General features: G+C 51.8%; 1 protein-coding gene across 2 annotated transcripts; it reads right to left on the minus strand.

Moving 5' to 3' along the window:
- Positions 1 to 320: 320 nt before the first annotated feature.
- FAM110A (family with sequence similarity 110 member A) lies at positions 321 to 22,648 on the minus strand. Of its 2 annotated transcripts, XR_004301239.1 has the most exons (3): positions 22,441 to 22,648; positions 2,613 to 2,796; positions 321 to 477 (listed from the first exon to the last, which is right to left on the minus strand). XR_004301239.1 is itself a non-coding variant. In XM_032419667.1 (2 exons), the coding sequence occupies exon 2, from the start codon at positions 12,795 to 12,797 to the stop codon at positions 11,910 to 11,912; it is 888 nt and encodes a 295-aa protein (XP_032275558.1). In that variant the 5' UTR covers positions 12,798 to 12,892; positions 22,441 to 22,648; the 3' UTR covers positions 11,370 to 11,909. The 2 variants fall into 2 exon arrangements, 1 of the variants encoding a protein (XP_032275558.1); XM_032419667.1 differs by lacking the exons at positions 321 to 477; positions 2,613 to 2,796 and adding an exon at positions 11,370 to 12,892.
- Positions 22,649 to 25,319: the final 2,671 nt, after the last annotated feature.

Raw genomic sequence — 25,319 nt, forward strand, 5'->3', positions numbered from 1 at the left:
GAGGAGGTGTTGGCAGAGGGGTTCATACTGCAGCCTCCTAGGAGATGAGAGGCTGGGCCTGCTGGGGCCTCTACGGCTGGGGCAGCTTCTGCCTGATGCTGTCTCTCTGCAAGAACCAGTGTTCAAGTCCTAGCTGCTCTCTGGGCCTCAGTTTCCCCATCTGTACATGAGGAGGTTGGATTCAGTGGCTGCTAAGGACCCTCTTAGCTCTGACACTATAGGATTCTAAGATGCTTGTATCACTTATCCATTGCTGAGGAAACATTATCACAAACGTAGTGACTGAAAACCACAACCTTACGGCTTCTGTAGCTCAGAAGTCCAGGCATAGCCAGGGTCTCTACTCAGGGTCTTTCTGGGCTGAAATCCAGCTGTCAGCTGGGCGTTGTTCCTTTGTGGAGGCTCAGAGTGGTTCAGGTGGTCCACCAAGTTCAGGTCCTGGTGGTTGCCGGTCTGAAGTGTATATTTCCTTGCTGGCTGTTGGCCGGGGTGGGGGTGGGGGGTCACTCTCGGCTGCTATCTGAGAGGCCACCTCAGATTCTATCACCCTTTATGTCCTCTTTCCCTCGCCTCCCACAACCAATACTTGCCCTGTCGGCTCCACTCTCAGAGCAGATCCAGAATCTGACCATCCGCACCCTCTGCCCCCTTCACCTCAGTCCCCCTCCTCCGTCTCCGGCCAGGACTGTGCAGTACCCTCCTCATCGGCCTCCCCGCTGCCTCCCTGGCTGCCCTGCAGCCCATTCTCCACTGGGCAGCCTGGCACAGGGGAGGATGTTCAAATACAAGTCTGATCCTGTCCCACCTCTGCTTAGAAACCGTCCATGGGTTCTCGGAGTAAAAGCCAACGTCCTCACCATGACCTACAGGCCCTACCCTATGAAGCCCCTATTACAACTGACCCCACCGCCAAGCCCTCTCCCCGCCCACTCACTCCATCCCCACCAGCCTGGCCTCCGTGCTGTTCCTCAAACACAGCAGGTACACCACCCACCCAGTTCCTCTGCCTACAACAGTCTTGCCACACACATCCATGAGGCTTCCCTTGCCCCCTTCCAGTCTCTGATGAAATGTTACCTGCTTGCGGAAGCCTGCCCTGGCCACGCTATTTTATTTTTTTATAAGACTTTATTTATTTGACAGAGAGAAAGAGCACACAAGCAGGGGGAGCAGCAGAGGGAGAGGGAGAAGTAGGCTCTCCACGGAGCAGGAAGCCTGATGCAGGGCTCAATCCCAGGACCCCGAGATCATGACTTGAGCCAAAGGCAGATGCTTAACCGACTGAGCCACCCAGGCGCCCCTGACCACGCTATTTTATTTTATTTCATTATTTTTTTAAAGGATTTTATTTATTTATTTGAGAGAGAGAGAGAGAGAGAGAGAGTATGAGCAGGAGGAGGGGCAGAGGGAGAGGGAGAAGCAGACTCCCTGCTGAGTAGGGAGCCCAATGTGGGGCCCAATCCCAGGACCCCAAGGCAGTCGCTTAACCAACTGAGCCGAAGGCAGTCGCTTAACCAACTGAGCCACCCAGGCGCCACACTGACCGCACTATTTTAAAGCACAATCCGGGGCGCCTGGGTGGCTCAGTTGGTTAAGCGTCTGCCTTCGGCTCAGGTCATGATCTTGGGGTCCTGGGATTGGGCCCCACATTGGGCTCCCTACTCAGCAGGGAGTCTGCTTCTCCCTCTCCCTCTGCCCCTCCTCCTGCTCATACTCTCTCTCTCTCTCTCAAATAAATAAATAAAATCTTTAAAAATTAAAAAATAAAAGCACAATGCCTGCTTCTAATAAAGTTAAATATACACTTACCAGGAGGCCCAGCATTTACCCAAGAGACATGAAAGTGTATGTGCACGAGAGCTGTGCAGGGATGCTCATAGCAGCTTGATTTGTAATAGCCAAAACGTGGAGACAACCCAGATGCCCCTCAATAGACTGGATGAACAGACAAAACATGGGACATCTGTACCCTGGACTACTCAGCAACAAAAAGAGACAGACACACAACAACATGAGTGAATCACAGATGTATCACGCTGAGTGAAAGAAGCCAGATGCCACCTACGTGACCTGCAGAAAAGACAAATCCGATCCTTCCTAGCGAAGGAAAACTGACCAGCAGTGTCCCAGATGGGAAGTGGGGTGGGAGGCAGGACTGGCTGCAAAGGGGCAGGAGGGAACTTTCTGGAATGATGAAATCTTCTAGAACTTGTCTGTAGTGGTGCATACAATACAATTGTTGAAACTCACCAAACCATATACCTAAAATGGGTCAACATTGTTGTATGTCAATTATATACTTCAGGAGAAAAGAAAAAAAACCTAGAGTCCCCCCCACTCCCTTCCTGGCTTCATTTCCTCCAGGACATTTCCACTCTGGCATGCATTGCCTGTCTCCCCACTAGAATGTCAACTCCACAGGAGTGGGAACTTTTGTTTTGTTCTTTGCTCTGTCTTCAGTTCCTTGAGAGCATATTGTAGGTACTTAATAAATATTGGATGAATGGATGGATGGATGGATGGATGGATGGATGGATGGATGGATGGGTTTAGTCCCTGAAGGCTCAGAGCTAGTAGATGGGGATGGCTGCTGAAAGTGTCCACACACCCACCTGGAAGTTGTCAGACAAACGCCAGACCGGTAGGGCCTGTGAGACTGTGGAAAGTGTCATCATTCCATCCGGGGCTGCGTCATCACTCGGGCATTTGGACAACGCCATCCTGGGGCTGTGTCAACCCTGGCAGGCGGCCCAGCCCGGAACTGATGCCCATTGGCTGGCGTTTCCCGTGGGTGCTCTGCGTGTGGAAACCAAAATATTACCATAGAGGGTGGAGCCATAGAACGAAGCTGGACAAAACCCAGAACGTGGCCTGTGGTTGCTCTGGGGGAGGGGGGAGCAACTACCTGCACGTCTCATGTCTGTCTGTCTGTTTCAGATTTCTTCTTTCTGTTTTATTTCCCTGGGTTTAAAATTTCTTTCTTTTTTTCCCTTTCTTTTCTTTTTTAGTCTTTTTTTTTTTTTATTTTTTTCGCATAGGGAATACATTCACATAGTTCAAAATTCAAAAGTTACAAAAATTAAGATGTGAGTCTCTCTCTCACCCTGGCTCCAGCCAGCCGGTTCCCCCACAGGCAGCCAACGTGCAGGGCTCACGGTGTAACTCTCCAGGGAGGCTTTATGCCAGCAAGAGTGTGGGGACATATATTCCAGTTTCCAAAAACAGTAGCACACTGTGCGCGCCATTCCACACCTTGCTTGTTCACCAACCCAGGCATCCTGTCATTCCACATCAAGTGCACGCATGGCATCTTCCCTATGGCCGCGTGGGATTCCATTGTGTGGCTGGGCCCAAGCTGGTTCACCTACTTCTCACTGATGGCTGTTTTCAATTGTCTGCTATTACAAATAATGGCGAAATAAATAACATTATATATACTTTGTATGGGGGCATTTTTACATTTAAACAGTAACTTACCCACATTTAAACAATGAGAGAATAACCTACTAACTGATTTTTGAGATCTGGATTCTTGAGAACTTGGAAGCTTTGGTCCCCCTGAGCCCACATGTCCATGGGCTGGGACAGGCCCCTCTGCCCCTGGGGCTGGGGCAGGCCCTCTCCATTCACACTGCCCCACCTCGTTTTGCCAAGAGGAACACCAAGGCCCAGACAGGGAGTGACACACCAGCCTGAATAAACACTACTAAGTCTCAAGGAGCCCCGAGGGGTGAGTGCTGGGGTCTCAGCAACCCCCAACTCACCTCCCTTCCTGCCTCTGCCTTCCCTGGCCATGGGACCTTGGGTACATGGCTTCACCTTTCTGAGGCTCCTTTGGAGGAAATGAAGATACCACTTTACAATGGCACTCTCTCCCAGGAATGAGCTCCCCAGGCAGAACTTTGCTCTGTGCTGGGCGCTTGGGGCCTCATAGATGTACCTTAGTTGGTTTGTGTATGTGATTCTTCCAACGGTTTACATACCAAAAACTGGCAACTAATTCTTTTAAACCTTGTCAATGCATAAAGTTAGGCCTGATAATGTCCGGGATTAAGGGATTTATCCTAATGACATACACTGAGGTGGAGGATGGGGGGACCCAATAGTCCAGTTAGGAAGTAGCAAAGCTGGGATTTGAACCCTGGCAGCCTGGCTTTAGGTGCTACTAACCACCACCCCCTCCCTATCAGAGATCAGAGACCCAGGGGGCCAGCAGTGAAGGGAGGGGACTGCCATTGGGCAGTCATGCCACCCCCAGCGCACACACACACACACACACACACACACACACACACTCTGGCAGGACAGGACTGGGCCAGACTCGGGTTCCAGTAGTAACTGTACCACGTGCTAGCCTGTAACCTGCAATAAGGCAGCTGTCCTCTCTGAGCCTTGGCGGCCCCCGGGTAAGGCAGATACGGTGCAGGGCGCGACTGGATGCAGACCAAGCAAAAGTTCTGCAAGCTGCGAAGACTGCAGGCATGTAGGGGATTAAGGGGTTTATCCTGCCAGTGGACTCTGAGGGAGGACGGCTAGGTGGGGAGGGAGGTTGGGGACATCCAACAGGCCCGGTGTGCCCTTAAGAACCTCCCAGGGCTGCCTGGCCCAGCTGTCAGGAAGCTGCGATCCCAGCCCAGCGCCAGGCTGGCAGGCTCCAGACAGAGCCCCCTGGCTCCAGCTGGGTGCCATAGTGAGGGTAGGGGCCAACCTAGAGGCTGGGCTAGGCTATTTTCATCCCCCAGGAGGGCCAGGGAGAGGGGCCCAGCTCCCTTCCTCCCCGACAGGGCCCTGTCACCTCCACAGAACCTACCTAGAGACCACAAATGCCTCACAGCACAGCTAGGGAAGCCAAGGAACAGAAAGGTGAACAATTATCAAGGTCACCCAACCCGGACCTCCTAATTTCCAGGAGCCAGTTCTTTCCTGTATGCCATTTGCTCACTCCTTTTCACTCATTCTTTCATCCAGCAAATATTTATGGGATACCTACTGCTCCCCAGGGGATGGGGACACAGCCTAGGGTAGAGTCAAATCCCGGCCTCCTGGAGCTGCATTCTAGTAAGAGACAGAGGCAAGAAACAGATCATGTGGCCTCTGTTTACTGTGAGTCAGGGGCTGGTATGTATTTTTCCAGCAAGAAAAAAAAAAAACCAGGATAGGGAACTAGTAATTGCTGGATGCTGATGGTTTAGGTAGGGAGGGTGGTGAGTGGGCAGGCCAGAGAAGGCCTCTCTGAGGAGGTGACATGTGAGCAGAGACCTAAATGACATAAGAGATTGAATCATGTGCATATCTGGGGTAGGATAGACACTGGCAATGGAAGTGGCAAGTGCAAAGGGCCTGAGGTAGGAATGTGTCTGGTATGTTTCTGGAACATCATGGAGGCAGTGTGGCTGTAGCAGAAGAGGTAAAGAGGATGTGGGAAGGGTAACAGGAATCTAGGTCATGAGGGCCTTGTAGAGCGTAATTAGACCTCTGGGTTTCATTTCAGCCTCCCTAGCAAGATTGACCCTCGAACTGTTCAAAGGCTCCCATAACCCTGCACGGTCTGGCCCTTGTGCTCCAGGTCCAGCCCCCCCCACCTTCTCTCTGTTCCTAGAATCTACTCACCACAGGGCCTTTGCACAAACTGTTCCTTCAATCTGAAATCTTTTTCCACTCCTATCCCCTCTTCTCTTTAACTCCTACCTATCCTTCATACCTCAGCTCAAACAGCTCAGGCTTCCAGACCTCCCTGGCCAAGTCAGCAATCCCTCCTTCCTTCCAGGGCCTAATTTCAGTGACCATAAAATTATTGGGATGGTCAATTAACGTCTGTCTGCAACCAGGACTAAGCTTTTCTTTCTTTTTTTTTTTTTTTAAGTCTTTTTTTTTTTTTTAAGATTTTTTATTTATTTGCGAGAGAGACAATGAGAGACAGAGAGCATGAGAGGGAGGAGGGTCAGAGGGAGAAGCAGACTCCCTGCTGAGCAGGGAGCCCGATGTGGAACTCGATCCCGGGACTCCAGGATCATGACCCGAGCCGAAGGCAGTCGCTTAACCAACTGAGCCACCCAGGCGCCCAGGACTAAGCTTTTCAAGGGTGGGTGTTCTGGTTCATTTTGTTCACTACAGTGTCCCCAGGGTGTGCCTCGTGCTAACAAATACGTGTTGCATTAATGAACAAATGAATAGCACAAGCACTTTATAAAGATTGTCTCCTTTCATTCCATTCTCTCCAGTTTGTGAGGCTCAGAGAGGTGAGGCAGCTTGACCAAGGACAGATAGCAAGTAAGTGGCAACACCAGGATATCCAGGTTTCTCTGATTGCCAAACTGGGGACTTCCCCTTGGCACACATAGGCTGTGCTAAATTGAAAACCAGCTGCAATCAGTCCTCCATGCTTGTCCTCATGCCCTTTTGCAATATGACTAGGAGATGGAGTCTATTTCTTGACCCCTTGAATCTGACTCAGCCACGTCACTTTGTCTAGCCAGTGGGACATTAGTAATCACAGCACAAGCAGAGTCTTTCAAAAGCTCATGTGCATTGAAGCTTGTCTTCTCTTGCTCAATGTGGAACTCCAAGATTACCATGTGAATGGACCCAAGCTAGCCTCATGGAGGTGAACCTCATGGAGGTGACTGGAGGCACCCCTCAAACAGCTGCCAACTGTCAAACATGTGGGTGAGGCCCTCCTAGACCAGCTGACTGCAACCACATGAGTGGGCTTGGGTAAGACCAGAAGAACTGCCCAGCTGAGCCCAGGCTGGATTACCAGTTGATAGAATCATGGACTAATAAATTGTTATCTTAGGCCACTAGGTTTAGGGTGGTTTGTTATACAGCAAAAACTAACTGATACACATAACCAGTGAACATACACTGTGTAGACAACACCTACACACATACACATGTGCACATAAATGTACATAAATGGCCTCCTATAGAAAATCTGTCAGCACCCATGTAGACACACCCCTTATAGGTCACATGTAGACACTCCCAGCCATCACCCAACCCCACACATGCCTCTATTCAGGCCCACATGTCAATATAAATACATTCTGGGAATGGGTAGGTCAACAATACCCAAGCGCTATGTCCCTGTTGCTGCCCAGCACAGTGCAGGGTATGGTGAAGGACTCAGCAGACTTTAGTTGAACAAATGGATGAATAAAGTGAAGGGCACAAAATGAGCTGTAGGTTGGCACAGTGAGCAGGCAGTGCTGAGAGGTTCCCCCCCCTGGGTAAATGGAAAGGCCTGGCGGTGGGGGTCACAGCCTCAGTTTTTATCACTTTTAGAGACCCACTGGCAGGGACATCAGGGGGGGAAGTGTGGCTGTAGCAGAAGAGGTAAAGAGGATGTGGGAAGGGTAACAGGAATCTAGGTCATGAGGGCCTTGTAGAGCATAATTAGACCTCTGGGTTTCATTTCAGCCTCCCTAGCAAGATTGACCCTCGAACAGCAGGGTCGCATACATTACAGATTGTACTTGTGCTTGAGATTCTCTTTTGAAAATTGGTCCTACTTTTTTTTTTTTTTAAGTGGTGGAGGGGTGTTAAAGACCACTTGAAGGGTTCAGGAAGGAAGTTGGAACTAATACATTACCTTCTATGTGTAACTATGGGGACACTGAGGATGTCAGAGAATTAAGGATGGGTTGGTTATGAGGAAACCACAGGAATGAAAAGCAAGGCAGGCAGTAACTCCAGGAAAAACCAAGAGTTTCACAAGAAGGGAAATGTAACCATCATATGAGATTTGGCTTGGCAGGAAACAGTATTTGTATAGTTACAGTATAAATAACACTAAATATTCACTTAATGGAAAATTGTGATAAACGTAGATTAAAAGGATAGGAGGTTGAGAAAAGTTAACTCTTCCTTGATAATAATAATTATAAAAAGAAACATTTTTGACCACTTCCAGAGTAATTATTCTTGTGCACTTTACATGTTAAATCCTCGTAACAATCCAATAACTTAAATATTCTTATTACTCTCATTTTACAAGTGAGGAAACTGGGCACAAGGAGGTTAAGTCACTTGCCTGGGGTCATAGGGCCAGGAAGGGGAGGGGCTGGGATTCAAACCCAGGCAGTCAAGCTACAGAAGCGACACTGTGAAGACATCAGACTGGAAAGTCAGGCAATATTTGCCTAAAATTAATCCAGAAAAACACAGGAAAAGCATCTTACTTAGAAATATGGAATAAAGTACCAGAAGAAATAGTTAAAAGAGTTGAATGTGGCTGTTTTGGGGGTCAGGAGTGGGAAGGACACGGCAAGGAAATGCTTTTTATTAGTACTACTTAATTTATACAGATACATAGAAATATCCATGAGCTAGGGACAGGAATTGACAGAGAAGGGACATGAGGGAACTTTCCATGGTTATTCTATATGTTGTTCTATATCCTGACTGGGGTTTGGGAAACAGTATGCATTTGTCTAAACTCAGCAAATGGTACCTTTAAGATCTGTGCATTTCACAGGATGTAAATTTTACATGCACACACAGACGGGAAAAAAAAAAAAACTTTAAACAAATACTGATCTCTAATGATATGCATGCCAAAGTGCCTTTAAGGGGAAGCATACTGATGTTTGCAACTTACTTTGAAAAGCTTAAAAAAAATAGGTTGTCTTGATAGATGGTTAGATGGATAGATGCCTGATAGAGCACATCTAACAAAATAGGAAGAATTGTGCATCCAGTAGGTAGGTATTTAAGTGTTTGCTATAGCATTCTTTCAACTTTTCTTTAAGTTTGAGATTTTTCTTAATAAAGTGTTGGGGAAAATACATGAATGCATTATCTGAAAAATAGTATTTTTTTAAAAACCTGAATGGGGTGTTCCATCTTGGACCTGAGAACACCCACACGGCTCTAAGCCCATGTGCAGGTCTATCTGGGGGGGCAGCTGTCACCAGGCTCTTGCCTATGTCCCCCCCTCCCCTGGGATCTAAAGTCAGGGCCCTATAGACTAATTCCTCCATCCCTCCCTGCTCCCCCTGGACACAGGATGTCAGGCAGGATGGGTGTCTCCTCTCCCTGGTCCCCTTGAATGCCTCTGTAGCAGAACCAGAACCATTTCACCAGGGAAAGGAATAGGGCCCTCTAGCTACCTCCCATCCTCTGCCAAAAGGGTACACTGAGGCCTGGCAGGTGGGGACAGGTGCCTTTCCCAGGGGCCCATCACACCTTCATGACAGGCGTGAGCAGCCAGATTGCTGGGCTCCCAAGCCCACGTGTATATAATTAGCTGCTGGGAAATAGATCTGGGAGCAGATCTCCTCTCTGCCTAATTAGGGCTGGGCAGCTGGGGCCAGTCTGGCCTGGAGGCGCTGCTATGGAAGCCAGGCAGCCCCAGGGGAGGGGGCAGCAGCTGCTGGCCCTCCCGGCTCACTGCCCCTCACACTCTGACTGCAGGCAGAACAATAGAGAGGCTGTTTCCGCAGATCCCTGAGGCCAACAGAAGCCCTCACCCACTCCCTCCCCAGGTCCCCACAGGGGAGGCTGATGGGCTCCAGAATTCTAGCAGGAGGGAAACCCTCCTGGAACCAGGGACCAGGAAACACCTTCTCCACTTCCAAGAATGCCTCCCTGCTCTCTTCCCAACAGACCCTCCCAAAGCCCTTCTTGACTCCCCCCGGCCCAGCTCTGGGAACAGGTCTGGTCTTAGGGCAGGAGTCACTGCTCCACATTATACGACCATGTGTTTGCTGATGAGCTGCCCATTTTCTTCCACCCAACATAGCGGGACCTATGTCTGGCTTACTCACTACTGGGTACCCAGCAGATGCTCAATAAAGTGACAGCAGGAAAGGCTGCCAGGACCCAGGACAGGGAAGAGAGGAGAGTCAGGAAGGCAGAGTGCCACTGACTGTGGGGTGTGACCCCAGATTGGAGTACAGACCCTCTCTGTGACAGCCCCCAAGCCACTACCCCTCCTGTTCACAGACAGACCCTGGAAAGGTCACTTGAAGATTCACTGACAGGATGAGTGTGAAGGGTCTGCACCCACCACTCAACCTTCTCCAGGAACAAGGGGTCTCCCGGCCCATCCCCCACCAGTCCTGTGATCTAAAATGCAGCCAACACACCCCTTGGGTTTCTGGTGTGCTGGCAGCTCACAGGAAGGGACAACACTTACTTGGCCCAGAATTCTGGCCCGGTTGCCTGTAGGAGCTGGTCCTTGACACCTCAGAGGACATCTCCTCTGCAGAGCCTGCCCAGATTATCCCTCCTGACCCCATCACTCCTTTAACTTGGGGACCAGGAGGCTCAACTCCTGCGTTGTCAGACCCGCTGAGTGCCTGTGGGCAGATTATAGCCCTCCCTGTGCCTCAGTCTCCCCATCTGTATCATGAGGGGCTGGACTCCATTCTCATGAGTTTGAACACCACTCTCCTCTATAACCCAGTTTCCCCTTGTTTCCCTGAACCACCCAGGCCCAGCCCAATCCCCTGGGGGTTGATTGTACACTGTCAGACAGACAGACAGACAGACAGCTGGGCTGACCTGGATGTTTGTCAACAGCCCAACGGAAATCTCCTCTTTATGCTTAAAATAAAACTTACATCAAACCTGTCACCAGGGCCCCTATTAGAGCTTCCTGTTTCTGAGTGCTGCAGCCGACACAGCCTGAGGGAGGAAACACCACCCAGCCCTTCCCCACTCCCACCCCGGGGGTGGGCAGAGGCCACCCAGGCTTTCACTCTTTGCGTGCCCGGCCCTAGCCCCGGCTGCACTACCAGCCAAGGTGGCACCTCCCAGCAGGGAACCTGCCTGGAGGGAGACAGGAAGGAGCTGAGACCTCAAAGCCCAGTACCAGCCATCCTTCCCCTTGCCCCAGCCCCCTGAGGCCCAGAGACGGAGACTGCCTTATCCCGGGTCACGCAGAGTTGGAGGCAAGGCTGCCTGTTTTGTGCTGACCACCCCAAGTCCCTCTTCCTCTAAGATCTCCTGCTTCCAACCCCCAATCTACAGCCTCTGTCACCTCCAGTTCAGGGTCTGTGCTCTTTGAGCTTCCTGCCCCCTTGGGAACTGGGCAGCGATGGGAAGGATCCATGCAGCCATCAGCTTTTCCCCTGCAGGTCCCTTCCTGATGCAGGGGAAAGACCTCAGTACCAGCTCTATCCAGATTCACTCTGTGGCCAGATCCAGTTTCCTCCTTTATGAAGGAGGCCTGCAGGCCAGCCGGGGGGGTTATGAGAATCCCCTCTCAGGTCTCAAGTCTCAGGCTGGGCCAAACACTGACCTCATGCCCCTCTCCCAGATCCTGGGATGAACAGTTACGGAGTTCTGAAGGCCCCACCCCAAGACGTCTCCCTCCCCTTCCCCTTGTGAACACAGAAGAGTCTGATGACCCAGCCCTTGAAAAACAAACATTTGTGTTTATTAACCAAAGGGAGGGAAGTCAGAGCAGTACAGACTCCCACCAGTCCCTCCTGTAGTCTACCCACCTAGGCCAGGCTGCCAAGGCCCTGCCTCCACCCAGAGCAAGTTCCCAGGGAACCAGGACCCACTGGGAAAGGAAGAGGAAGTCAGCAAAGGTTAGAGGCCAAGGAAGAAGGAAACAGAACCACTAGGTAAGCCTAGTAAGATCCTCTGGCCCCTCACTCTCAGCGGAGAAGGCTAAGTGCCCCAAATCCAAACCCACGAGAAGAACCAGTCAGGACTCATGTCAAAACCCCTACACGTGAGGGGTAGTGGGTGGCCCAAGGTCGAAAGGCAACTCTCTCCAGGGTCAGTTCTTGCCAGACGGATGCTGGTCCAGCCTCTGAGCCTCTGCCTCCATACCAAGTTCACACAAGGCAGCAGCCTCCGGTCTGCCCCAAGCCAGGGAATGGATGCGGAAGAGGTCAGGGGCCAGCTGCCTCTCTCAGATCTGTCCTGTGGCAAATGCCGAGCCCAGTGGAGGCCTAGCCCTCGGCTGCCGGGGCATCCCGCGCCTGGCGCAACCCGTACAGCCACTTGATGACGCGGGCGTTGCGCTCCACCACCGACACGCCATAGGGCACGCGCTCCCGGGCCCGCTCCTCCACGGTGGCAGAGCTGCGGCGCGAGCAGTCCCCCTCGGAGCTGCCGGGCCCGCCACTGGGCCCGGCCAGGGAGACGATGTCTGAGCTGGCCCGCGCCAGGTGGGCCACACCCAACCCCCGGGCCTCCTCCGGGTCCAGGCCGCAGAAGTTAAAAAATCGCTCCAGGTCAGCTGCTGCTCTGGAGAAGCGCTCACTCAAATCCGACTTGGAGCGCTGCAAACCTGGGGGCCGGGCTGGGCCAGAGGCGGCGGCAGTGCCTGGCGATGGGCAGGGCCCGGCAGGTGAGGCGGGCAGGGGACGGACATCCACTCGGCGGACGGCAGCCGTACTTGGTGGCGGGCGTGGAGGGGTGGCTGGGGGCGCCTGGTGGGCTCCTTCTGTCCGTCCAGGGGTACGGCTGGCCTCGGCAGGGGACGCGGGACTATCACACAAGTCTATGAGGCTGCTAAGGATGTCCAGGTCCAGCTGGGGCCGGCGGCCAGGGCCAGGCAGGACTCGGCGGCTAGGTGTGAGCACTGTGCGCCGAGTCCCAGGGCTGAAGAGCGGCTGTTTGGACAGCAGGGGCTGCACAGGTTCCTGGCGGGTGTTGGCCACATGCAGGCTCTTGACGTACTTGGCCTTGTCGGCCTCCAGGCGCTCCACAGCACTAGGTTTCCGGGCTCCACCATCTGCTGGCCTCCGTAGCAGGTAGCCGGGGACTTTGGTCCGCAGGCGGAAAGGTAGGGCAGAGGTGTCCCGGGCTCCCGGAGTCAGTGTGTCCACAGGCATGGCTGTTACATACCCCAAGGGCTTCGGTCTGAGGAGACCGGAGAAATGAGGAGACAGATCCAGGCAGAAAGTTGGCAGCTGGATGCTGGCAACAGCTACAGGGGAGGAAAGAAAGAGGCTGAGCACGCTCAGACAAAGGCTCAGCCAAGACTGAAAGAGGCTGAAGACGCCTTTCCTATTAAAAGGTAATAGCCACGCCCCTGGTTCAAAGGGAGCCAATCAGCAGACAGAAAGCCACCACTGAGGGGCCTGTGACTCCACCCACACCCCGCCTCCCTTCTCAGAGGACCAGGCCCACCTGAGGCGGAGAGAAAATAAAAAAGTGCCAAAGAAAGACGTGAGCAGCCTGGGCAGAAAAGACAGGACAAGGCACGCTTTAAAGGAAGCAAAGTGGGCTCCAGGCCATATGCTGGGCACCAGCCAGCTTAACCTCAATGGGTCCCCTTAACAGCTCTATTTTGCAGATAGGGAGCTCAACGATTAAGCTAACCCACCAAGTTGGTGGCTCTGCCCCCTTGCTTCCAAGCAGGGAGGTGCTGGTGCATCTGGTGACCCAGAGAAAGGGCTCCAACCCCACACGCTACCTGGACTGCCCCCACACAACCTGGTACCACCTCCCACCCTTACCCACCCAGGCAGGAAGCTGTCCCGTGCTATTCACCCGTCTAGACATGCCAGGCCCCAGGCATAGCAATAAAACTGGTGGAGGAGGAGTGTAGAAAATCTCCATCCCCCACTCCAGTGAAGTCCAAACACTCATCAGCTTCCAGTATGGGACTTCAGTGCCAGGCCCACAATGATCCAAGGATGCCTGTCAGCTAGAAATGTCAGCCCTGAGCTATGCTGTTCCAAGAGAAGCCAGAAAAGCCCACAATCACACAACCCTGCTTGAGAGCATCCAGCAGACCCTGGATCTGCCAGCAGCCAGAGGATGGGCATCCACAGACAAGGGGGCCCACACCCAGGTGCACAAGTGTCCACAGGATCACCTAAGCATCAGGGCCTGGTGCCCCAGGCATCAGGCCAGCCCTGATCCTTTTTCCAAGAAAGGGCTAGAGCCACAAAGTGTCCCCAGCCAACTCTCCCAGAGATGGGCCAGAAGAAAACCTACAGACCAAGTCCGGAAACTTCTCTTCTGTAAAATGAGAGAGGAGGACTTTATCTAGGTAATCCCCAAAAGGACTTGTCATCTACACCTGTGTTGTCTAATTTAATGGCCACTAGCCACATATGGCTACTCAACTTAGCTTTAAATTAAATGAAAACTTACACTTCAGTTCCTCAGTCACACTAGCCACATTTCAAGTGCTCGACGGCCACTATACTGGTCACTAGGGCAGACAGTGCAGATCGGAGATGTCCATCCATAGCCGAAAGCTATACTGGACAGCCCCACGTGGTCACCCAGAATGACAGGAGGAGAGTCTGCATCGGGGTGGGAAGGCAGGGATCCCTACTGTGTGCTAGACATTTGACACCATCCTCTTCTGGAATCCTCCAACAAGCCTGTGAGAAGGGTCACTGTCATCTCATTTTATAGTTGGAGAAACTGGAACTAGAGAAGTGACCATCCTAGGTCCCAGAGCCGATAAATAAGACACAAATTCCTATGAGGCCTAATTCACTCATCTTTTACGTTTATGTCATTTTACACTCTGTTCTTCTCATTCCCCTAAAATATCGGCTCCATGAAGGCAGGGGGTTTGTCGGTTTTGCTCACTGAATCTGTTTTGGGACATTGCTTTCGACACATAATAGGTATTCAATAAATTGTTATTGAATTAGAGTGTCCATGGGGACGAAATGTGAACGGGCAGACCTTGGATAAACCAGAGAGGGACACATCCAACCCACTGCAGGCATATGGGTCCAAGGTGGTAGGTATGGAATGTGCTAGGAAGCTGGAAATCCAGATGGGCATGAACACTCTAGAGTCTTAAATCTCAGCATATCCGCCAATAATAATTTTTAAAACATGCATGGATGGAGCAAACAAACATGTCTGCAAACAGATCTGCTCTCCCCACCTCAATCTAGCCCCCAGTTTGAGACCTCTGCAGGGGCAGCAATGGCAAGTTAAGAGAACCTTGGGCGCTGCGGCCCAGAGCCAGAGCTGCTCCCAAGGTAGAAGAGATGGAGTAGATGGGAAAGTAAGGCTGCCCCACTCGGACGACCCCCAGGAGACCTCAGGCAAGAAGGGTCTGATTGGAAAGGCAGCCCTGCTGAGCCCTGTCGAGCTAACTAGACTCTGCCGCACCCCCGGGGCCTCCGCCTACCAAACCAGTCCAACCCGTTGGCGGCGGCGATTCCCTCCCGGGCACCATCCGGGGAAACAGAAGAAGGAGGTCAGATGGGCAGGGCCAGGGCAGAAACCCCGCGCCCTCTCACCGACCTGCTGGCCGCAGGGGCTCCCGCCCCGGCCGGGACACACGCAAGGAGCCAAACCCGGCTTGGGGGCCGCTGGCCAGCTCGCCCACCTGCCCGCTGTGCGCCCCGCTCCAGCAGCTGCGCCTCTTACACACTCGGGTTCCTTATCTGAAATGCGGTTAAAAATAGACCTGAGCCTCCAGGTCTCCTGGAGGATGGAGAGATAAAACAGGTCGAGGACTTTCGCAGCACCTGACCAAAAGGCTGCGCTCCAAGAACTGGGCTCTTGGTTTTTATCATGACTCTGACCACCCAACTCCCAAATCGCGCCCACCCCCACCCCGGCGGGGTCTCTAAGCACGCTCAGGACCGCGGGTCGGAGTCGGAGCCGCAGACAAAGGAGGAACGTGACAGAGGCTAATCCTAAACTGATCTGATAAGCCCCACTTCACAGGTGGGCAAACGGAGGTGTAGAGACTCCTACGAGTTAAAGCCGGGGTCCCAGTCCCCGGGTGGGACCCGTCCTCCCTGAGGCCTCCTCTCATCGCCAACGCCCCACCCACGTATTTCAAATGCTACCCACAAATGGCCCCCGGAGCGGCAACCGTGAGCCTTTCTCCTTGTCACCATACCCCCTTCCCACCTGCTTCCCTGGAGACAGCCTTAGGGGTTGGGGGAGCTCAGATGCTCGCTCTGGCTTCTGCCCTAACCCCCTTCGGGGCGATCTTGAAGACTCCCAGCGGCGGAGGAGGCCGCGAGCCCGCCGGCGCGCTGTGTGACTCTGGCCGCTCGCCGCCCCTCTCTGACCGGGGTCGACCTGGCTCTTAAACTAGGGGGCTGACGGCAGGATTCTTCCCGGCGGGAAGGCGGGCCCCTGCCCTGTCCCCGCCTTCCCGAGAAGGGAGGGCTGGCCCGGCAGCCCCCTACCCTGGCCCGGCGCCACCCGCCCGCACATACCTGGCGGCGCGCGCGCCGCTACAGAGCGCTCCCCCGGCCCGGCCCACGGGGAGCTCAGGTAACACGCGTTTGCGCAACTTCCGGCGGCCGGCCCCCGGCAGGTGAACCCGCCGGCCCAGGTATTACGCGAGAGGGAAGAACCAAAGCCAGGCAGGGGCGGGAGCCTGAGTCCTGGCGCGCCGGCAGTGGGCTCGCCTCGGCGCGGGAACCCGGTCCCAGCCGCCCCGACCTACCCCAGGAAGCTGTCCCGCGAGCCGGGGCCGTCCACACCCGCAGTTCCGGCGGCCTGCAAGGGCACCCATCTTGGAGATGGCAAAACTGAGGCCGCCTCCCCCACAGCCGCAATGCCCGTGTTAATGTCGACTGTGCCGGGCACGAGAAAGTGCTGTTCCTGGTTTTAATTAACCCATTTTAATCTTCCCAACAACCCCTGTGAAGTGAACTCTATTATTATCCGCATTTGACTAATGAAATCCTGAGGCTGAGACAGGCTGAGCCAGTTGCCCAAAGTCACCCTGAGGAGTCCGACCTGGGCACTTTCCCTCTAGACCAAGCCTTAGTGCCACCCTTTCTACCTGTGTGTCCCTGAGCATGTTGCTGGACCCCTCTGGCCCTCCATTCTGCCACTGAGGAGAGTCTCACCTTCCAGGCCAGGTCAGTGTGAGTTCTTACCGTCTGCGAGTGCCTATAGAAACCCTGTGCAGGCTGTGAACATTTAGTAACAGCGGCAACAATAGTAATAAGAATAACTAGAATTTTTGAGTTCCGGGCACTGTACTTATGTAAGTGTCTGGACATCCCCACCTCCCATAGGGGAGGAACTATTTAATCCCCATTTTACAGATGAGAAGACTGCAACACTGCAGGAAGGAATCCTTGGGAGGGACATGATTGTCTCCTCTGCCAACCCAAGCCCTATCATGTCACTTCAGGTGGTACACTTGATTAGGCGTTTCCATTGGGATCCTGAGGCCCAGAGCAGGAAGTGCCCACTAGCGTCGGGCCTAAGCTCTGGGAAGCCAAAGAGGGCCCAGTTCCATGTCTGTGCCCAGTGGGGGCTGCACCCAGATTGGGATGGAGGGCTATGAGGGGACAGGAAGTGACTCAGAGAACAACTCTCCTGCCCCTGAGAGTGAGTCAGCTCTGAGGCCTCCTCCAGGCCCTGGAGCCTGATTTTAGGGGAATGAGCGAGGCCAGCCTAAAGACCACCATTCCCACAATGTTCCTGCTGGGTCCCTCTGCCTGGCCCTCTACTGAGGCAACAATGGGGGAGGGCGTAAGATGGGAGGGAGGGCTCAGTTAGGCAATAATAGTAGTAAAAGCAGGAAACAATAACATTTTCATAATATAACAGGGAAGAAATTTTCTAAGTGCTTTCTCTGTACCTGGCACGGTTCGAAGCTCTTTATATATGTTGACTCATTGAATCCTCACACTCACCCTGAGGTACTCCTATTACACTCATTTTACGGTTGAGAAAACTGAGGCACAGAGAGGTGGGGCCACTTGCCAGAGGTCACGTAGCTGGTAAATGGCAGAGCCAGGATTTGAACCCAGGAACCACTCACCAAAAGACTCTATAGCCTCCCTCTCTGGGCCCCAGAGGGAGAAGCCACCTTAGGAAGCATTCCTGGCTTTGGGCCGGGGTCTCAGATTCCTCGGTTGTAAAATGGGAGCAAGATGGCAATATTTTCCCAACAGAAATTAGATCTCTTATGGCTCCAGATCACCTTAGAATAAATCCCAAACTCTCCACTTGGTCCTCAGGCCTTCCAGGATCCAGTCCCTGCCCTCCACTCCCGCTCATCTCCAGGCTTTTCTGCTCCAGCCACAAAGCCCTCCCTGCTGTTCCCAAACATGCCAAGGTCTTTCCTGCCTCAGGGCCTTTGTACCATCTGTTCTCTGCTTAGAACCTCTTAGCTCACCTCCTTCAGGTCTCACGTCCTCAGAGAGGCCTCCCTGACTACCCTGAGGCTCCCGCCAACTCTCTCACCTGGTTGTTCCCTTCCACACATTCATCCCATGCTGTCATTTTAGATATTCACTTATCAATCCCTCATTTCCTATTTCTGTATTTTCATCCTCCAGGGACCAAGCACACAGGTGTGTGCAGGGCACACCATTGACTAAGTGGCAGGACTGGAACCCAGGCCACCTCAAAGACTAAGGCCCTTCAGCACCAAGCCTCCTCCCAACCCCCAGTCCCACCGCAGGGGTTCTCCCTCCTCTCTCCCCACTCCCCTCCAGCCTCAAGTCACCCCCATTCAAGCTGGACCCTGGCCACTTCTAGATGAGCCATTTTTTCTCCGGAGACATCACATCCAAACCTTTGCACATGAGGGGTCTGCTCCTACAGTGCCCTTCCCCACTCCAGCCCCACGGCCACCTCTGAAGCATGGACTCTGGGACCAGCCTACTGGGGTTCAAATCCAGCTCCGCCCATGATTAGCTATGAGACCTTGGGTAAGATAGTCAACTTTCCCAGGCCTCGGTTTCCCCAACTGTAAAACAGGACTTGTAACAGTGCCTCTCTCCCAGCCTGTGCATGACAAATGCCACCAGAATGTGACTCTGCGGTGTCCAGTTCCTGGGTGAGGACTTCACCACCCAGAATGTTGACCCACTTCTCTCAGAGTTTACAAATCTAAGCACGCAGGGCCACTTCAACAGACGTTTCCTCAAAGAAAGTGTACAAAGGGCCAATAGGCACACGGAAAGATGCTCAGCATCATGTGTCATTAGGGACACGTAAAGCCAAACCACGGTGAGATAACATGTCACATCCATCAAGATAACCAATACCACAACAAGCAAGCAAGGAAAAAAAAAAACCCAAAACCACAAAAAAATATCAAGTTTTGGTGAGGATATGAAGAAACTGGAATCCTTGTGCCCTGTGGGTGGGAATATAAGATGGCACGGCCATGGTGGAAACAGTATAGCACTTAGGAAAAATTTAAAAGGCATTACCATAGGACCCAGCAATCCTACTCCTGGTTTTTTACACAAAAGAACTGAAACCAAGGACTTGAACAGATATTGTACCCCAATGTTCATAATAGTATTATTCACAATAGCCCAAAGGTGGAAGCAACCAAGTGTCCGTAGACAGATGGACAGATGAACATAGGATGGAATATTATTTAGCCTTTATAAGCAAGGAGGTTCTGACACTTGCTACAACATGGGTGAACCTGGAAGACATTACACTAAATGAAATAAGTCAGATGCAGAAGGACAAATATTGAGAAAAAAAGGGCAAATATTATATGATTTCATTTACATGAGGTACCCAGAGCAGTCAAATCCACAGAGACAGAAAATAGAAAGGTGCTTTCCAGGGACTGGGGGGAGGAGAAAATGGGGAGCTGGTGTTTAATGGGTACGGAGTTCCCATTTAGGAAGATGAAGAAGTTCTGGAGGTGGATGGTGGTGAGGTTTGCGCACAGTGTAAATATACTTCATGCCACTGAACTGTACCTTACAAATGGATAAAATACTCAATTTTACGTTATATATATTTTTCCAAAAAAAGAAAAAGAGAGTCCATAGTCTGGAGTCAGAACCCCCAGATTCACATTCCTGCTCTGGATGACCTGGTCCAAGTTACTAAACCTCTCTTGCATTCAGTTTCCCTTTGTAAGGTGGAAAAAATAGCAGCGGTAACTACCTGACATCATAGGATTGAGGGAATTAAATGAGTGCATGCTTATAAAGTACATGGCACACAGTAAGTGCTCAGGAGGTGTTAGTGATTGTTTATTCTTCGCTGAGGGGGCAAGAGGTGTGGTTTCCATGTTTAGAATTTTCATGACATTCTGCACCCCTACCCCACCCCTTCCTTCCACCTGCTTCTCTCTTTCTGTTCAGTAGAAGCCAGGCCCTGACTTGGGGGGAGACAGGGAGGCCCTCACCTGCCCCAGAGGAGGATCAGGAAGGCTCCAGGCAGCAGGGAGGGGGCCGGCCAATAGGGCAGCCCAGCTCGATTTCAGCCCAGCTGTCCGGGTCAGAGACACCCAGCTGGGCATCCTCCAGGGCCACGCCAGGCCCCATGCTATTTCTGGAGTCTCCCCAGACACTCATGCCCTGGCCTGCCGGCAGTCAGCCTTGCCCAGGGCACCCTTGCACACATCTCAGTGGGCTGAAGGAGGGCTGTGGGCACAGGCGCCTGAAGCACTGATCTCCTATCAGCCAATGGACAGCCCGACTCCGCCAACCCAATTATCTGTGCCTCGGTTTGTACCTGAAGTTGCAAAATGAGGATAAAGGGACTTGCAATGGAGACACAGAGAGACCACATGCATCGCCTCAGGGAAGGGCCCGGCTCACAAGGATGGGGAAGGTGGAGGTTGGGGCAGACTCACGGGCAAGTCCACTTCCTGTCCCGGACTGCCTCCTTCCCAGGCCTGAGCTCACCATCTTATCTAGGCCCGGAGATGTGAAGAAACTTGCCCAAAGTCACATGGCAAGTCAAGGACAGATCACAGACAAGGCAGTGATCTTATGACTAAATATATAATCTGTAATGATTTATATATATGTAATTTTTTCAACCAGGTGCTATATGCCTGTGACTCAAAATTCAAAAACTATAAAGAGAAGGAAGTAAAAATAAACTCCTTCCCACTCCTGTCCCCAGCCACCCAGTTCCCCTCCCTGCAAGCGCCACTATACCCAGACAATTGTGTGTCCTTCTAGGGAGATTTTAGGCAGATACAAGCAATAATGGGCATATATTCTTTCTATTTTTTTACAGGTATGGCAACATGCTGTGTGTACTGTTTTCACCTTGCTCTTTTTACTCAGTAATACATGTTGTTTTAATAATGTTAATATATTATTAATTCTAATATGTTATTAATATACTTAATAATATAGGTTGTTCAATAATATACGTGGAGGCACATCAGTACATAAAGAGCCGCCAGCCCCTGCTGATGACCACTTAGTGTACGTCCAGACCTGCCCTATTACAAACCACCCTGCGACGTCTCTGCACCTACATCGTGTTGCCGACAAGTGGGACAGCTGGGCTGGGGACGTGCTTGTGATCGTGACAGAGACGCTGTACTGTGTTCCACAGAGGCTATGTGAGTTGATCTCCACCAGCAGAACACACAGCAAATAGTGAAGAACTGTCAACCACCTGGGTGGCCCAGTTGGTTGAGCGACCGAGTCTTGGTTTCTGCTCAGGTCATGATCTCAGGGTCCTGGGATCGCGCCCCCTTCCCCGGGGTTGGGCTCTCCTCTCCCTCTGCCCCTCCTCCCTTTCGCACACTCTGTCTCTGTTTCTCTCTCTCCCTAAAATAAATCTTTTTAAAAAATAATAACTGTGAGCTTTAATTATCTTGATTAGAGGTTTTGGCACCCCTCAATTTTGCCCTGGAGGCGAGGGCCTCACTTGCCTCACCCTAGCCCCTCCTCCTATCACATTCCAGTTGAGGAAGATAATCAACTCCCTAATAAGTGAAATACATAGGACATCAGATGGGTAAATGCCACCGAGAGAAACAAAATAGACAAGGGGGAGGGCAGGGCATATGAAGTCAATAAATATTTGTTGAAAGAATAAATGAAAGACTTATTTTCTGAGTTCCCAGAGCATCCCCAGGAGGCAGGGCCTGGTCTAGGTCAGATGCTCCAGCCGGAGGGGTCGCACCCCATCCTCAACTCCAAAGTCTCTGATGACTAGTGGCTTCAGGTTGAGTGGCTGCCTCTACCCATTCCCCCAACCTGGGGCAGATTCCCAAGAATCTAAAAGCGGCTCCAGGGCCAGAGCACCTGCTGCCCACCTAGCATCTAGCCCATTAATGTCCGTCCTGCCAGATCCCCCCAGAACAGCCCTCTGAGAGAGACAGCACTGCTGTCAGGACCCGTGGGCAGAAGGACCCCAAACGAGCCTGAGTCCAACCTCTGGCGTTCTGGAGAAGAGAAGACAGCTGCCCAGAAGGGGCACCCAGAGGACGGTGCGGGAGCGGGGCCGGAGGGAAATGATCCAGCCAGGGCTCCTGGGCTTAGCAGCCTTGCGGCTAAGAGGCTGAGAGGCTGACCACCAGTTGCGTGTCTGGGCCTCTCAAGACAAATCTAGATCTACCCAGACTGGAGACTTCGAAGTGGAGCTGAAAGACCTGAATTGGATTCTCCGGCAGACCTCGCTGGGCTAGGACACTTGCCTCTCTGCCCCTCAGCATTTTCCTCAGTGAAATGGGGTACCACCGCCTCCCCGCACGTAGGACGCGGGGAGGACGCCTACAGCAGGCGCTCGGTGAACGGAGCCCCCCAGACCCGGGCTCGCGCCCCAGACCACCCGCCCGCTCACCTGGAGCCCGCGCTAGGCGAGTCCTGGCTCCTCCCGTGCGGGTCTTGGAGAGGCTGACAGCTCGGACCCGGGCTGGGAATGGCCACGCCCAACGAGGCTCGGAACTGCTGCGGACCCGCAGGGGCCTCTTCGGAGCTGCTGTGCGCACCCGAGATGGACGGGGGCACCTGACTGTCCCAAGGCCCCCACCAGAGCGGAGGTCCCAGGGGCGCAGAGGAAGGGGAAGTGAGCTCGTCGCTCTGCCCCCCCCCCGTCGCCGGAATGGTTTGCCCCGGACATCCTGATTGGTTCCTCGCTTCCGTTCGAACGCCGCGCCGCCCGGGTTGCCAGGCGACCGCTTAGCTTCTGCCCAGTGAGTGAACGCCCCGCCCCGGCGCCCAGCTCAGTCCCCGCTCAGCCCCGCTGGCCTGTTCTTCCCGCGCCGCCGCGGCTCAGGAGCCTAGTTTTTTCCCTTGACCAGGACTTTTTCCTGGTCCCCAACAGGATGACGCACCATTTAGGGTCCCCAGCTAGTCTCCAGGTCCGACTTTGCAGCTCGCTGTATGAGCCCGGGCTAGCCCCGTTCCCTCTCTGTTCCCCTAACTGCACAGTGGGAAGTTGTAAAATGTGCATACCTAGCAGTCCTGAACTTTACTAAGGAAATGACCAAAGATATGAACAAAGATTAATATAGTCCAGAGTTATTTAACATAGAAAGATAATGGAAATAACTCCAATGCCCAGCAAAAGAAGATTGGTTATATAAATCCATCCTGAGGAAGAGCTGTTTATTGAGCTTTTTACATGCCAGGTAGCTTCACATGACATAACTCTTGTCAGTGCTCATGGCATAACCCTTTGAGATAGGTACCTTTAATTATCCCCACTTCCTGATGAGGAATGTTATGCAGTCATTAAAAATGATGTAGTTAAAGATATTTAAAGTATGAGGAAAATGTAAAGAAACTTTTTTTAAAAAGATTTATTTATTTATTTGAGAGGCGAGAATGAGAGGGAGTACATGAGAGGGGGGAGGGTCAGAGGGAGAAGCAGGCTCCTCGCTGAGCAGGGAGCCCGATGCGGGACTCGATCCAGGGACTCCAGGATCATGACCTGAGCTGAAGGCAGTTGCTTAACCAACTGAGCCACCCAGACGCCCAGAAACTTTTTAAAAGTATGTTTCAAAGCACTATGTACACACAACTATGTATTAAATGCATAATTGTAACATCAATGTATTTGTGTATAACCATTTATAATAGCAGTTCATTTCTTTTCTGTGCTTTTGTGGATTTTCCAATTTCCAACACTTAAATATGTCAAGAAAAAAAAAAACACAGTTTTAAAAAGGATCGGAATAAGTTAACTTTAAGTACCTTTGAGATGAGGAAATTCCATAGTTGTGAGTCACTGTTTGGGTCTAGGGCATTGTTGAATTTGGAGCCAACCTCTGTTTTCTAATCCAGATGGTGACTTTCATTCTTTGATTGGATTGTCAATGATTGAGCACTTACTATATACATACCTTGGGCCGGTGCGGGAGAGGGACTAATAACATATCAATAGCTAACAATGATTGCACATTCCAGCATGGGCACCAATCAAATCAGAGTAGATACCGTCATAAACAGGGAGTCTGACTATATCCATGAGGACCAGCTAAATATCAGATGTGACGCTAACTCTGCCCTCTGCTAGACCGGACTGCTCAAGGCTTTACACGTATTTTCTCACTTGACTTCATTACTATGTGGGGGGAGAGATTCTATTATTATTCTCATTTTATGAATGAAAACACTAAGGTTTGTCTGGATGCGGCAGGAGTCCTCTGAGCCGTTCTGTTATGCTGCTCTGTACACCACACGTTGGCAGGAGCAGTGAGGAAAAGGCAAGAAGGATCCTGTGATGGCAAAAGACACAGAGAAAACTGAGCAGCGGCAGATCCAGACTGTGCACTTCCTCAGGCTTACACAATTTAGGGAGATTTGTTTAAGAAAAGAACTACAAAATTACAAATATAAAATTAGGTAATAAAGTGTTATTTGGCTAGAAAGATAAAAGAAATCTCAACAAATGGCAAATTCCACAAATATTGCAAAATCCAGAAAAATAACATTATTTCTGTGAATTACGTAATCGGCATACCTCCATAATAATTTTCACAGGCAAGCTTGTTCTGGCTCGATGTATACATTTCATACCTCTCCTCTACTACAGACTGGCGGCATTGGGCACTGTAAAGCCATTCATATTTCTATATTGAGATATGACCTCTGACCCCCTGCACTTTCATGTGACAGTGTGAGTGGTGGCTGATGTCACAACCCACGTCAGTGTGCTAGGTAGGAGTATTCCTGGAAGTCATCACCAGTTGGTAATAACTTTTCACAAAAGTGACTGGAAACGACGTAAATAAAACCACTAAACCCACACTAAATGTCAAGGTCCCCTTAGCCAAACCCCTCAAATGCTCACACCCACTTCAACATCATCTGAGATGAGGTGACGTTGGAATGGAAGGAGATGGTGGTTTTAACAGAGCGAGGTTTAAATACAGAAGCATATGACCCTGAGAGCATACTGCTAGGGAGACTGCCAGACCTTAGCTTCCCTGTCATTAAAATGGGAATGACAACAGTGGTGTCATGGTTGGATTCTTCTCTGAGATGTACAACTTTAATCAGGGGTTGGGAGATATTTGAGATGCTTGGATAAAGGTCCTGCTGACCCTTGTGTCTTCAAAACTTGCCTCTGCCCTACACGCCCTGGAGCTTAAAACAAACCGGATAATACAAAAGTCCTGAGCCGTATTCCCTTAGGCAGACAGAGGGCAGAGAGAACTTCCCCCGGACTCTAAATAAGGCCACATGAAGAGACCTAATTTGGGCACACTCAGATTC

The sequence above is a fragment of the Phoca vitulina genome, unplaced genomic scaffold, assembly GCF_004348235.1.
Source record: "Phoca vitulina isolate PV1807 unplaced genomic scaffold, GSC_HSeal_1.0 scaffold22, whole genome shotgun sequence".
Taxonomy (NCBI): Eukaryota; Metazoa; Chordata; class Mammalia; order Carnivora; family Phocidae; genus Phoca; species Phoca vitulina.